Source organism: Phacochoerus africanus, chromosome 3 (genome assembly GCF_016906955.1).
Source record: "Phacochoerus africanus isolate WHEZ1 chromosome 3, ROS_Pafr_v1, whole genome shotgun sequence".
NCBI classification, from domain to species: domain Eukaryota; kingdom Metazoa; phylum Chordata; class Mammalia; order Artiodactyla; family Suidae; genus Phacochoerus; species Phacochoerus africanus.
In genome coordinates this window covers 185973783-185988461 of record NC_062546.1, presented here as the reverse complement: position 1 = coordinate 185988461, position 14679 = coordinate 185973783, and the positions used below count along the sequence as shown (strand labels likewise).

Genomic DNA, 14679 nt, shown 5'->3' with positions numbered 1-14679 from the left:
TCAAAACTTCAGAATGACTGCAAACCAAAAATCTACAATTGATACACAAACAAGGAATCTCTGGAGAAGAAATATATCTCATAGTAAATAAGTGCATAACCCACCATGAAGGGGGTCATTTGACATCATTCTTAGAATGCTGAAGTCTTCTTAGATCTGATTCTGATTTCCTCTCCATCAAAGAACTTATGATAATTATAATTAAATAATGCCACTGTACAATTAAATAATACAGTTCTACAATTGTATTATTAATAACCATTTCTCTCCATGGTACAATGTAAAGTCTATAATGTCTTATTTATCACATCATCTAGAATGGTGTAATGCCTTTATTGAAGAATCAATGAGATGGAACAAATTGTGAGGACGTATTTATATGGTTACACTGTTTTTTAACCAACTTATGCATTTTATGTTTTACTTATTTTCAGAGGGTGTATTATTTTTGTTATGCTTACCAGTTGTTATTCTTTTTACTATGCTATATAAAATATTTAATTGTATATAAGGCTTTCTTCTTTATACATTTTAGTTGCATAATATAACAATTTAACATAATGCTAATTTTTAAAGAAAAATTGAAATGTAATAGATAAAACTAAGTAGTAAAGATGAAAGCCATAAAATTGGGATAAAGTATAGAATAAATTTCCTATTTGTCTCAGCATATTTTCCATTCCACTTCTCCAGTGGGAGTCACTTAATCTGTTTCTTAAGATCCATGTTATAATAATCTGTGTGAATGTAATTGTGTGTAAATGTATGTATTTTATTCTGTAAAAAAAAAATCAAAGTAGAACTTCATTTCTTCAGTCATATTAGCCACATGTCTAGTGCTCAGTGGCCACGTATGACTAGTGGCTACCATATTGAACACTGCAGAGTCATTTCCATCATTACAGCCTTGTAGGAGTTCCTGCTGTGGCACAGTTAAAGGATCTGGCGTTGTTGCAACATAGGTTGCAGCTGCCTCTCGGATTCAGTCCCTGGCTCAGGAACTTCTATATGCCAATGGTGTGGTCATTAAAAAAAAAAAAAAAGTCATTAGCTTTGTAGATATTGGTCCATATTGCTCTCTAGAGTACAAAGCATCTCTAATTGGTCAGAATAATAGATGAAGGGGAGTTCCCGTTGTGGCGCAGTGGTTAACGAATCCGACTAGGAACCATGAGGTTGCGGGTTCGGTCCCTGCCCTTGCTCAGTGGGTTAAGGATCCGGCGTTGCCGTGAGCTGTGGTGTAGGTTGCAGACGCGGCTCGGATCCCACGTTGCTGTGGTTCTGGTGTAGGCCGGCGACTACAGCTCCAATTCAACCCCTACCCTGGGAACGTCCATATGCTGCAGGAGCGGCCCAAGAAATAGCAACAACAACAATAACAACAACAACAAAAAAAGACAAAAAAAAAGAATAATAGATGAAGGGATGGAGGGATGAAGACGGCATGCCTGTTAGCAAGAGCTGAAGGAGAGCTAGCTTCCTCTTTGTCACCAAGCTGCGGCCAGTATTGGACAGAAAAATAGGTCACTGGCCAGAACTGACATTAAGCAAGGAGCCTAGAGGAGGTGGACACTTGCGCATCCTTTTGTAAGTGGGGATTCCCACACGGTTTGGGTGTTCCTGTGTGTAGAGGGAATGGGGAAGAAGGAGATGGAGTGTGAGGGCTGGTGGCTGGGGACTGGAAAGCTTCAGAGGTGATGAGCAAGGTGAATCAACCCCCCACCTCACGGGGCCAGCTCTTTTTCTTTGGCTGGAGCAGCCAGTTATGCTGGGTGGAATCCAGAATGATGATCCCCCAAAGCGCGGCCCCTCCCGGATACCCTAGTGACTAAAAGTGTGGGTTTTTGGAATCCAACGTCCTGGCTTGAATCCTGTTTCTCGCATGTTGTTCCTTAACTTTTGGGGCCCTCTCTCTCTATATATATATATATTTTTTGTCTTTATAGGACCACACCCATGGCATATGGAGGTTCCCAGACTAGCGGTCTAATCGGAGCTGCAGCCTAACGCCAGAGCCACAGCAACGCCAGATCTGAGCTGTGTCTGTGACCTACACCACAGCTCACAGCAATGCCAGATCCTTAAGCCACTGAGCGAGGCCAGGGATCAAACCTGCAACCTCATGGCTCCTAGTCGGATTTGTTAACCACTGAGCCACGACGGGAACTCCGGGGGGCGGGGGAGGGCTCTATTTTCTTATCTGTAAAATAGGGATACCGAGCATAATAGCATCTAGGAAGATTCCTCTTCACGTTTCCTACGTTTAGCCCGAGACACGAGGGGCTGAGCAGAGAAGGTTCCGGCTGTAGGCGAGCCTGGGGAGGGCCCCGTTTATTGTCATCAAAACCGCAGGCCGGAAAGAGCGCGCGCCTCTCGGGTGTGTCCCGCGGGCGTCCCAGCTCAGCCCGGTCGCCCCGGCTTCCCGTCCCGTCCAGTCCTAGCCCGCGGGGCCCTCGCCCGCCTTGCTCCCCGCCTCGCCCTCCTCGGCCTCGCTGCCCTCGGGCTCCAGCGCGCGGAAGGGGCTGGGCCGGTTGGAGGAGCGCAAGGCCGGGGTGGAGGCGCGTCTCATCGCAAAGGGGCCAAAGTACTCGGCGGCGAAGGTGACCACGTCGGCCGGCTGGCGCAGCAGCAGGAAGAGCAGGAAGTCGGAGATGAGCGCGTGGGCCTCCGGGTGCTGCCGCAGATAGCTGTTGTGGCTGAGACGGAGCTCCTCCTGGGGCGGGGGGGGGGGGGGGGGGGGGCGGGGAGCCGAGCCTGAGCCGCACCCCGGACCCCGCGCCCCGCGCCCCAGGAGGGCCCCCTCCTTCACTCCGTGGAGGGCGTAGGCACACTGGGGCCTCCCAGCCCCCGGGGGTGATGCATTTCAACCAGGCAGAAACAGAGATCAGTAAGGGTGGAATTTATGCCCAGGACAGAGGGACGGGGAGGGTGGGGACAACGGGCTGACTGCAGCCTCGCCTCACCTTCCGGTCCATGAACTTTGAGAAGAGCTCCATGTCCTCCTCCCACACCAGGGGCTTCTTCTCAAATACTGGGCGAGGCTCAATAGCGTCTGGGTGGGGGTGGGGGAGGGAGTATGCGGGTCGGCTGCATACTCCGATCCCAGAACCTTCCTCGGATACAGAGAGATGCCCAAGCCGCAGGCTCAGCTAAAGCCTCAGGGTTCTGCCCGTGTGGACAGAGTTGCTGGAAGGGGTTCCGGGCAAAATGATCCTCCCCTAATTGCCTTGGGGACAGGGGCTGGAAAGCCAAGCTTCTCCATCTGATCCCAGGCTTGGATTCCTGCCATAGCACACTCAATCCAGCCCCTGCACTCTGGGCGGATCCAGATTTCCCCACCTGCCTGTCACTCTTCCACCTGCCCGAGGCTTCACTCACCTTCTTCCCTCAAGATGGGCACCTTGGTGATGGTGCAGCACCCTGGGGAGCCCACCTGGATCCTCTTGGCCAGGTGCCTGGAGTGCAACAGGAAAGAAAGTGTGAGTCTTCCTAGACCAGCCCACACCCTTGAAGGATGTTCTGGGGACCGTCCATTACTGCTGTCTTTCCCCAGCTCCCCGGTTTGTCTTTGGGTTCCAAGGTCCTGTTCATTTCTAGATCCCCTGATAATGGCCCCTGCTTTTCAGACTGGGTATTGTTCCTACCCACTTGGAGATGTGTGCCCATGGGCCAGGACTGGACTGAGACCTTTAGAGGTGTGAGCGCTAAAAAAATCACGAGCCTGCTGCTATGTGGCACTCAAAATAGAGTGAGCTAAGTTATGAAATAAGGAAAATCAGTAATGTTCTGATTACTTTTTTTTTTTTTCCCCTGTGTAGTGATTCTGTCAATACCTCTTTGGAAATTTCAAGAAACAAATTCTTCTCCCCCTCCTGAATTTTCTCAGGATTTGGTGCCTGAGTTTTGCTGGTGACAGCTCAGCAGCGTGCGGGGATGCTTCTCCCAGCCCTTTGATTTTATTGAGTTGCTGAGTTGTTCAAACGTGGGTAATTTTCAGGATTATACCCACACCTGCGGCAGCTACTTTAGCTCTGCCTTAGCCCCTGCGGAGTTGGCACTGACTTCCTCAGCCATTCAGGGCTCTTTGGTGATGTTTGGGAGGCATTGCAAGGATCAGGCGAATGAGCGAATATATGAAGAAAGGGTGAATGATGTGGATAAAACAGGGGTGCTAAGATCTCAACTCTTCTGGGTGGTGTTCCCAGAAACGGGACTCTCCCTTTGCCCCATCCCCACCTCCCGTGGTTGAACTCCCAGGCTTGGGCTCAGTATGGTCCCCTTGGCCCCACTGTCAGTAGCTCACCCATCAGAGAGCAGGTAAAACTGGTAGGACATGGGGATGCCCTCCTCTGAGTGTACAGTCTGCTCCACAATGAACACTTCCACCTGCTGCCGGCCCACCTGGATGGTCTGCGAGCCCAGGGCTTGCTGGTGGCAACCAAAGTGGAGGGAGGGAGGTGAGGTGGGCACCCACCAGGGTCCCCCCAACATCTCACCCTGGCCCCTTCCTCCGTCTTGTAGCTTCATTGCTTGTCTCCAGTGATAAGCAACCCTTGGCTCTCTAGACCCTTAGGCACCACAAGATTTGAATGGCATCCCTAAGTTAAGTTGGGGTCCTCTCATAGAGAGTCAGCTCCACCCTGCTCCTGCCCCAGTGCCTCCCATGCAGCTCAATAACCAAGAGCTTCTAGTTGACAGATTCTGTAACAGAGATGACCATCTGGGAGGGGGCTATTTGCGGGGAGAGGCAGTGACGCGCTGAGGATGGACTAGACTGAGATTTGTGGCTGCCTCAGGACTGTGCTGGCTGCCCATTTGTTTTTTTGGGTTTTTTTGTTTTGTTTTGTTTTTCCATTTCTTGGGCCGCTCCCACGGCATATGGAGGTTCCCAGGCTAGGGGTCTAATTGGAGCTATAGCTGCCAGCCTATGCCAGAGCCACAGCAACGTGGGATCTGAGCCGCGTCTGCAAACTACACCACAGCTCATGGCAACGCTGGATCCTTAACCCATTGAGCAATGGCAGGGATCGAACCCTCAACCTCATGATTCCTAGTCGGATTCGTTAACCACTGCACCAGGACGGGAACTCCCAGGCTGCCCATTTGTAATTAAAACTTGAACCACTGTTGGAGTTCCAGGTGTGGCTCAGCAGGCTAACAATCCACGAGTATCCGACTAGGATCCATGGGGCTGCAGGTTTGACCCTGGTCTGCCTCAGTGGGTTAAGCTTGTCATAAGCTGTGGCATAGGTCACAGATGCTGCTAGGATCTGGTGTGGCTGTGGCTGTGGTGTAGACCTCAGATGCAGCTCCGATTTGACCCCCAGCCCGGGGAACTTCCATGTGCTGTGGGTTTGGCCCTAAAAAGACAAAATTAAAAAGCAGTCCCGGAGTTCCCGTCGTGGCGCAGTGGCTAACGAATCCGACTAGGAACCATGAGGTTGCGGGTTCGGTCCCTGCCCTTGCTCAGTGGGTTAACAATCCGGCGTTGCCGTAAGCTGTGGCGTAGGTCGCAGACGTGGCTCGGATCCCGCGTTGCTGTGGCTCTGGCGTAGGCTGGTGGCTACAGCTCCGATTCAACCCCTACCCTGGGAACCTCCATATGCCGCGGGAGCGGCCCAAGAAATCAACAACAACAACAACAACAAAAAAGAAAAAGACAAAAAAAAAAAGCAGTCCCCCACTGTGTTTCTTTTTCCTGGACTGACTTTTGTGAAAAAGTGTTACTTTCCTCTGCTGCTTCCACTTTTTGTCCCTCTCATTCACTCCACCTGCCTCACACTGATCTTCTCTAGCAACAGTGGTCTTGCTTTCTCCTGCCCTTGGAGGTCTCACCCCTATGCCCTGGGTTTATCCCTGCCCCCACCCCGTCTTCCACGCCACAGCGGTCTTTTCTCCCGCCTCAGTGTCCTCCGTGCCCCTTCTCATTTGCCTCAGGCCAAGTCCCCCGCCCAGGGAGACCCCTCACATAAGTGGAATAGCAGAGTTTTCCCTCGGTGTCCAAGGCCAGGAAACGCGCGTTGCTGGGCACTGTCCGCCGCCAGCCCATCACCCTCAGCAGCACTAGGTTGGCAGCCTCGGAGATGAAGCCCGCAATGGAGTGCCAGGGGAACACGATCACTTTAGTCTTCACTTCCTGTTCAGGACAAATCTGGGTCAGGGACCTTGAGCCGGAAAGTGGGGAGAGGGTTGGGCCAGCCAGGTGATGAGCATATGGTCCAGTCCATATGGTCCCCCGTCCAGGCTCCTGGCCTGACACCATCTGTCCCCTGCTCCTGGTTCCAAAGAAGATGCAGAGCATGGCTCCCACCTGGCCCCGTCCTTACCTCACCCTCCTTGACAGTTCTGGTCACGGCCAGCTCATCATCCTGCTTCAGCAACCTCATCTTCCGTTCCATGGGGAGGGTGTGGAACTGAGGGCCAGAGCATGGAGGGACTCACCAGCCTGTACACAGATGAGATTGCCCTGTTCTCCTTCATAAGTGAGAAAATTGAGGGGCGGTTTGGATAGAAAACCTTCCATGTGTGGTCAAGTTCAAGAATGGGAGTCATATTATGGGGCAACTGTGAGTTGAAAGGCAAAGGAACTTCAGAATACAGATTTTTTTTTTTTGTCTTGTCTTTTTAGGGGCATACCCGTGGCATATGGAGGTTCCCAGGCTAGGGGTCTAATTGGAGCTGTCGCTGCCGGCCTACGCCAGAGTCACGGAAATGCCAGATCCGAGCCACGTCTGCGATCTACACCACAGCTCATGGCAACGCCGGATCCTTAACCCACTCAGTGAGGCCAGGGATTGAACCCGCAACCTCATGGTTCCTAGTAGGATTTGTTTCCACTGCGCCATGACAGGAACGCCATGCCCATCTTCTAAAAATCTGTATTCTGGAGTTCACACCAGCCACTTAGCTAACTTCTGGAACATGACCACTTCTGGAACTTCTGGAAGGAAACCACACCTACTGAAGAATTGTCCCACAGAAATCATGCCCATCTTCTTTTTGATTTACTTTTTTTTTTTTTTTTTTTAGGGCCACTCCCACAGCATATGGAGAGCACAGAGGGCACAGAGCAGAATTTAGAGTAGTGACAAGCCTTTGGGAAAGGCCACGCTCTGGCAAAGGCTATCCCACTTGGCCCCAAGGGAGATGCTAGATGCTTGGGCCGGAGGAGGATGAGGGTGGGCTGGACCCAGGATTTGTGTATTAGGAGAAGGTCTTCAGAAGCAACCCTCTGTGGACCTCCAGGACCCTAGATGGACTGGTTTCCAAGTTGTGTGTGGTGGGGGGTGCAGGGTAACTGGGAAGAGAATTGAGGTGACAGTCCTCTGAACCCCCTTCCTCCCTCCTCGGGTCTCTATTTTCTCATCCTGGTTTGGAGTCAAGGCTGGGGAGCCCCAGAAGATACCTTGATGAACTCCTGATTATGTTGTTCCACGATCTCCAGTTTCCAGGAAAGGTAGCCTGGGGGGAGGCAGGTGAATGCTGCCATCACGGGAGGTGGGGCCGGAGATTGCAGGAAGGGAGGGTGGGGGCCCAGGCTGGAGGACTCAGGTGAGGGTGGCCACAGGAAAGACCTCCCTGCCACCCTTCTGTGCCAGGCACTCTCTTTGCCTCATTCTGGTCCCAAGGCGAAGTCAATGGTGGGGTCCTGGGTGGAGGTTGGGGGGAGGGGGGAGCAGTGGAGGAAGGGAGAGGGAGGAGGATATGGGGCAGCAGGAGCTCTACCCAGAAGCGAGGTTCCGCAGAGGACTCCGTCCACGTAGCCGCGGCTGGAGGCGTGCACAAAGGGGCAGTAGGACATGATACCAAATTCGTCCTTGTATTTCCCTCTCTGCACATCAATGGTCAGCTCTCCCTGAGGCTCCCCTGTGTCTGACACCATGACCAGCGTCTCCGAGAAGAGCAGCATCAGCAGCTCCTCCTGCCCTGGGGGGTGAGGGTCCCGTGGAGACCATTGAAGCCCCCATTCCTAGGCCTCAACTCTCTGACCCCCTGACCATAAGTGCCCCACAGTCTCCGCCCACCTTCTCCTCATTCCAGGTCCCCCAGGGAGCCCCTGCCTCCCCTCTACAGCAGCCAGCCGGGAAGACACACCCCCACCCCCACCCCCATGGCCTCCCGGGGTCGGGGGGCGGGGGGTCTTCCCTTAAAGACTATCTACTACTAGGCCTCACGCCCTTTCTGAGTCCCAGGAGAATCAAGACTGAGAGAGATGGGGGCCAGGCAGGTCTGGACCTTTTCTCTCTCTTCCCTCCTGTCCACCCTGGTGCCCATCCCCTCCATCCCCACTGCCCAGGCTCACGGAGGGAATCAAGGAAGTGGATGGCTTCCGCATTGGCCTCATGGGGTGGCAGACCCGCTTGGGCGGAAGGCTGGTGGTCCTTGGCTTTGGAGCCTATGGAGGGAAGAGAGGCTGAGATTGCAGATGAAGGACCCTGGGGAGAGGGACAGATGTGGGACAGGGGTCTCAAGGGCAGAATTCTCCAAGGCCGCCTCATCCAGGGCGGATGGAGAGGGAAAAGATGCCCCTCCCCTTCCAGCGCCCCCCCCCCCCCAACCCCTCAGCCCTTCTCTCACCTTTGGATTGAACTTTAGAGGACATGCTGCCTGTTGCTTCTGGGTTTGTAGCCAGCTGTCTCCATGGCAACTGGGAGCTAGCTACTGCCTCTTAAAGGGCCCTCAACCCATTCACCAAACATCCAAACCTTGAAGGAATTGGTAGGCACTGTGGCTTCTGGGGATCAGCCCAAGCCTCAAGTATTGTCCAGCAGAGGGAGCATTTGCCGTTCTTAGGAGGCAGGGGAATGACATGGGTCAGTAGAATGACCTTAGAAGTTGTGGCTCTGAATCAGACATGGCCTCCCGTGCATACTACCAATTAGATACCTTGTGATTCGCCCACACGCTGTGGTTCTAATAATGACAGTCACAGCAAACACTTAAACTCTGCCTTACCTACGGCCAGGCCTTACCTTCGGCCAGGCGCTCTTCTAAAGGACTTCATGTACATTATCTCATTTAATCTTCAGGCTAAACCTGTGAACAGGTGCTTTTTTCCCCCCTCCACTTTATGGCTAAGAAAATTGAGGAACCAAGAGGTTAAATGTCTTCCCAAGGTCACAGCTAATAACTGGCAGAGCCAGGACCCAAGCTACAACATAGTGGCTATAAAAAGCAGCTCAGGGAGTTCCCATTGTGGCTCAGTGGATTAAGTATCTGGCATTGTCACTGCAGTAGCCTAGGTCACTGTGGTGGCTCGGGTTCAGTCCCTGGCCTGGGAACTTCCACATGCCATGGGAATGGCAAAAACAAACAAACAAACCAAAAAAACTACCGCCACAACAAACAACAACAACAAAAACAAAGGCGTTTAGGAGTTCCCAGCGTGGCTCAGTGGTTAACAAATCAGACTAGCATCCGTGAAGGACGCAGGTTCGATCCCTGGCCTTGCTCAGTGAGTTAAGGATTCAGTGTTGTCGTGAGCTGTGGTGTAGGTCATAGACATGGCTCAGGTCCTGAGTTGCTGTGACTGTGGTGTAGGCTGGCAGCTATAGCTCTGATTGGACCACTAGCCTGAGAGCCTCCAAATGCCATGGATGTGGCCCTAAAAAGCAAAAAAAAAAAAAAGGCAGTTCAGCCTGATAGGGTCACAAAAAAAGAAAAAACCTTACCCTGAATCCTCAGTCACCTAAGGAATTATTCTTTCCCTCACCCCCATCTCCCTTACCACTTGGGAAGGTAATCTTTAAACATCTTTTTATAAGGTAAATATCCGCCAACTTTGGGGAGATTTAGAATTATATGTAGAAGGGCTTAAGAGAATCAAACTAACAGGATTAATATTGTTTTGTATTACATTGTGTGTATTTGGCATTTCAAGTTCTTGAAATATTTAAAATAATTTGGCATAACAGGATGCTTAAAAGATAAGCTGAGGAATTCCTGTCATGGCTCAGAGGAAGTGAATCTGACTGGCATCCATAAGGACACAGGTTTGATCCCTGGCCTCACTCAGTGGGTTAAGGATCCGGTGTTGCCATGAGTTTTGGCGTAGGGTGCAGTCCGGCTCGGATCTGACGCTGCTGTGGTGTAGGCCAGCTCCAATTCAACCTTGAACCTGGGAACCTCCATATTCAGCGAGTGCAGCCCTAAAAAGACCAAAAAAAAGAGAGAGAGAGAGAGATAAGCTGAGATTCTAATTTTTTAATTTTGGCCACACCCACAGAATGTGGAAGTTCCTGGGCCAGGGTTCGAACTAGAGCCACAGCAGTGACAACACTGGATCCTTTAAGCACTAGGCTATCAAGGAACCCTGAGAATTATTTTTATTTTACTACGTTTTTTCTAACGTTACTGAGATATAATTGAAGTATAACAAAATTGCTTTTAAAAAGGAAGTAAAGGGGATTTCCCGTTGTGGTGCAGCGGAAACGAATCTGACTAGTACCCATGAGGATGTGGGTTTGATCCCTGGCCTCACTCAGGGGGTTAAGGATCCAGCGTTGCTGTGGCTCTGGCTAGGTTGTCAGCTGTAACTCTGATTGGACTCCTAGCCTGGGAACCTCCATACGCTGCAACTGCGGCCCTAAAAAGCAAAAATAAATAAATAAATAACAAAAAGGAAGTAGAATATATGGAATGAATAAATATGGCATAAACTGCTTAAAGCAGTTTTAATTTTGAAGGGGATGAATTATTAATCAAAGCCACCTTCAAATTTATTAACATTCATTAGATTTATAATTAGAATAAGTTGAGCTGAAAATTTTTAAAAATGTTTATGCTTTAAAATTTGAGTTTCAAGAAACTGAGCAAAAAGACAAAAAATAAATAAATAAATAAATAAAATTTAAAAAAAAAAAAAAAAAGGAGTTCCCGTCGTGGCACAGTGGTTAACAAATCCGACTAGGAACCATGAGGTTGCAGGTTCGGTCCCTGCCCTTGCTCAGTGGGTCAACAATCCTGCGTTGCCGTGAGCTGTGGTGTAGGTTGCAGACGAGGCTCGGATCCCGCGTTGCTGTGGCTCTGGCGTAGGCCGGTGGCTATAGCTCCGATTGGACCCCTAACCTGGGAACCTCCATATGCCGCAGGAGCGGCCCAAAAAATAGCAAAAAGACAAAATAAATAAATAAATAAATAAATAAAATTAAAAAGAAAAAAAGAAACTGAGTATTGTCTTTTAAAAGCCAACAAGTGTTCCTTTTTTTTTTTTTCCTTTTTAGGACTGCACCCAGGGCATATGAAATTCCCAGACTGGGGGTCAAATTGGAGCCTCAGATGCCAGCCTATGCCACAGCCAGATCCTTAACCCACTGAGTGAGGCCGGGTATCAAACCCGCATCTTCATGGATACTAGTTGGATTCATTGCCACTGCACCACAGCAGGAACTCCCCAGTTTGTTATCTTATATATTTTTTCTTTTGCGGCTGTGTCCACTGCAAGCAGAAGTTCCTGGGATCGAACCTGTGCCACAGCAGCGACCCACTGCAGTGACTCGGATCACTGCTGTGGTGCCCTTCAATCCCAGGGAACTTCCACAAGCTACGGGCATGGTCAAAAAAAAAAAAAAAAAAAAATGGAGACACAGAAATGTTCAGTAACTTGCCTGAGGTCACCCAGTTAACAAATGAAAAGTATGGGCATCAACCCAGAAGGACTGGATGGAGTCTATATTCTTTTTTGTCTTTTTATCTTTTTAGGGTCGTATCCACAGCATATGGAGGTTCTCAGTCTAGGGGTTCCACCAACGCTGTAGCTGCCGGCCTACACCACAGCCATAGGAACTCGGGATCCAAGCCACATCTGTGACTTACACCACGGCTCACAGCAATGCTGGATCCTTAACCCACTGAGCAAGGCTGGGAATCAAACCCGAAACCTCATAGTTCCTGGTCAGATTCGTTTCCGCTGTGCCACAACAGGAACTCCGAGTCCATATTCTTTTTTTTTTTTTTTTTTGTCTTTTTGCTATTTCTTTGGGCTGCTCCCACAGCATATGGAGGTTCCCAGGCTAGGGGTCCAATCGGAGCTGTAGCCCCTGGCCTACGCCAGAGCCACAGCAACGCAGGATCTGAGCCTCGTCTGCAACCTACACCACAGCTCACGGCAATGCCGGATCGTTGACCCACTGATCAAGGGCAGGGACCGAACCAGAAACCTCATGGTTTCTAGTCGGATTCGTTAACCACTGCGCCACGACGGGAACTCCCAAATCCATATTCTTAATCATTTTGTCCTATTGTCCCTGACAGACTAGCCCTAAGTTTATTAATAACAGCAAGAGGAAAGAGAGGCTGCCCTTCACTGAACACCATGGTGCATCTCCTTTGAGTCTCCCAGCCACTCCAGAAGGAGTCCCCTGTCTGGCGTTACCCATGGTCAGTCAGAGTCTGCATTCAAATCCAGATCAGTCCAACTCCAAGTCCTCTCACTTTTTACCACCCTGTCCTGCCCTTGGCCCAAGCCTAGGGTTTACTGACTATCAGGGTTAGCTTCCCAGATGTTTTCTTTTTTTTCTTTTTTTTGGTTTTTGGGGCTGCACCTACAACATATGGAGTTTCCCAGGCTAGGGGTCTAATTGGAGCTGTAGCCGCGGACCTACACCACAGCAATAGCAACACTGGATCCGAGCCATGTCTGCGACCTACACCATAGGTCACAGCGATGCCAGATCCCTGACCCACTGAGCGATGCTAGGGATCAAACCCACAGCCTCATGGTTACTAGTCGGATGTGTTTCTGCTGCGACACAAAGGGAATTCCCGGAGGTAACATTTTTTTTTTAATTTTAATTTTTTATATATTTATTTTTTTTTTGTCTTTTTACTCTTTCTAGGGCTGCTCCTGTGGCATATGGAGGTTCCCAGGCTAGGCGTCCAATCAGAGCTGTAGCCACCGGCATTCGCCAGAGCCACAGCAAGAGGGATTGGAGCCGCGTCTGCAACCTACACCACAGCTCACAGCAATGTCGGATCCTTAACCCACTGAGTGAGGCCAGGGATCGAACCCGCGACCTCATGGTTCCTAGTCGGATTTGTCAACCACTGCGCCACCGCGGGAACTCCCCAGATGTAACATTTTAAAGTGACTTCATATGCCTTTCTCAACTACCTCTCCTAATAACCTCCAAATAAATGGATTTGGTGGAGGTTTATGATTTTGCCACCTTGAATCATTTCTGGTGTCAGACCCCTTATTCCTCTGGGGGACCCTTTCTCCACTCTCAATACACTGGATTTAAGTTGGGTCTGACACTGCTTGTCCACGTATGGTCATGTGACCTAACCTGGCCAGTCAGAGAAGCCATTCCCCTAACGTCTATGATTGGTTCAGGGTTAGGCACATGATCAAAGCTGGACCAATGAAACTCAAACCCTGGGACTATTGGAGGTTTGACTAGGTTTGATGAACTAATAGTCTGTAAACCTGGAACTTCTAGAGACAATCTTTCCCTTGCAAGGAGAAAGACTGACAGAAAAATAACAATATAGAAGAAGAAAGCAGAGCTAATGATGAAGATGCCTTTGAATCCCTGGATCCAGCCATGCCTGAAGTCACCATGACATAATCCCATACTTCTCAATTTCATGAGCTGATAAATGTCTCTTTTGATTTCAGCCCCTTTTCAGTTGATTGTCACTTGCACTTGAAAGGCTTCTGTGTTCTTCAAGGTTGTCACTGCCCCTGAAGGTGAAGAAATTGAAGTCAGGGAAATGACTTGCCCAAGGTCCTTGGATGTTGAGTGACAGAGTTGGGACTGGAACCCAGGTCTCTAAGACCACTTGTCACTTCTGCTGTCCTGCAAACAAAGAGCAGGTGGCCTGGTTGGAGCTGGCTCCAGGAGAAGCATGTGCCATCATTTAGGACAGATACCCCAGTGGGAGGATCAGCCAAGTCCCTGGGAAATGGTTTACCAACCCTAGGGAACTGTTGGTAATTGCCCCTCAAAGCTGGGCACACCCAGAGTGACCAGGCCTTGGGGCTTGCTGAGTCCAGGGACAATCACAGAGCACAGAGAACCACCCTTTATCAGGAAGGTGAGGCCCACGGCTCCTTCCCCCACCTCCACCCCAGGTGCAGCCTCGACCCAGGACAGTGGAGGCCAGTGCCAAGGTTCTTGGCTCAGGGTGCGGGGTGCCAAAAGGGGAGACTGAGCTGTAGCCAGGGGTGGGAAAATTCTGCCTTTTGCTGGCTCCGGGGAATGTGGAGCTAAGTCATTGCTTCCCAGTCTTCAGCCACTCCAAGGCCACCTTCAAGAATTCTGCCATAGCCTAGTGTCACCTTCACTTCGTATTTTCCTATTTCAGTAAATATAGGCATACATCAGAGATATTGTAGGTTCAAGTTTCAAACCACTGAAATAAAGTCAATGCTTGGATAAAGCAAGTCATCATTCTATTTTATTTTTTGGTTTCACAGTGCATATAAAAGTTAGGTTACACTACACTGTAGTCTATTTAGTGTGCAACAGCATTATGGCTAAAGATACAATGTATATACCTTAATTAAAAATACTTTATTGCTGGGGTTCCTGCTGTGGTGCAAAGGGATCGATGGTGTCTCTGCAGCACCAGGACATGGGCGCTGATCCCTGGCCAGGCATAGTGGGTTAAAACATCCAGCGTTGCTGCAGCTGCAGTGTAGGTTGCAATAGTGGCTTGGATCTGATCCCTGGTGGG

The 14679-nt window shown here is 50.1% G+C and overlaps 1 protein-coding gene across 2 annotated transcripts; it reads right to left on the bottom strand.

Annotated features, from left to right (window-relative positions):
• Positions 1-2297: 2297 nt before the first annotated feature.
• CATIP (ciliogenesis associated TTC17 interacting protein) lies at positions 2298-9215 on the bottom strand. Of its 2 annotated transcripts, XM_047773481.1 has the most exons (10): positions 8578-9215; positions 8303-8395; positions 7726-7926; positions 7406-7461; positions 6327-6413; positions 5969-6136; positions 4304-4428; positions 3379-3455; positions 2964-3052; positions 2298-2713 (listed from the first exon to the last, which is right to left on the bottom strand). In XM_047773481.1, the coding sequence occupies exons 1-10, from the start codon at positions 8600-8602 to the stop codon at positions 2438-2440; spliced, it is 1197 nt and encodes a 398-aa protein (XP_047629437.1). In that variant the 5' UTR covers positions 8603-9215; the 3' UTR covers positions 2298-2437. The 2 variants fall into 2 exon arrangements, with proteins under 2 accessions (XP_047629437.1, XP_047629436.1); XM_047773480.1 differs by lacking the exon at positions 8578-9215 and having other exon boundaries at positions 8303-8498.
• Between the last annotated feature and the right edge of the window lie 5464 nt (positions 9216-14679).

Bases quoted from the DNA above. Each gene is read 5' to 3' on its own strand.
- CATIP (XM_047773480.1), bottom strand. From the start codon at position 8,498: ATGAGGCGGCCTTGGAGAATTCTGCCCTTGAGACCCCTGTCCCACATC. The intron at 6,137-6,326 runs GTAAGGACGGGG...TGTCCTGAACAG, and splicing joins GAACTGTCAAGGAGGGTGAG to GAAGTGAAGACTAAAGTGAT. The intron at 3,053-3,378 runs GTGAGTGAAGCC...ACCCCCACCCAG, and splicing joins GCCCATCTTGAGGGAAGAAG to ACGCTATTGAGCCTCGCCCA.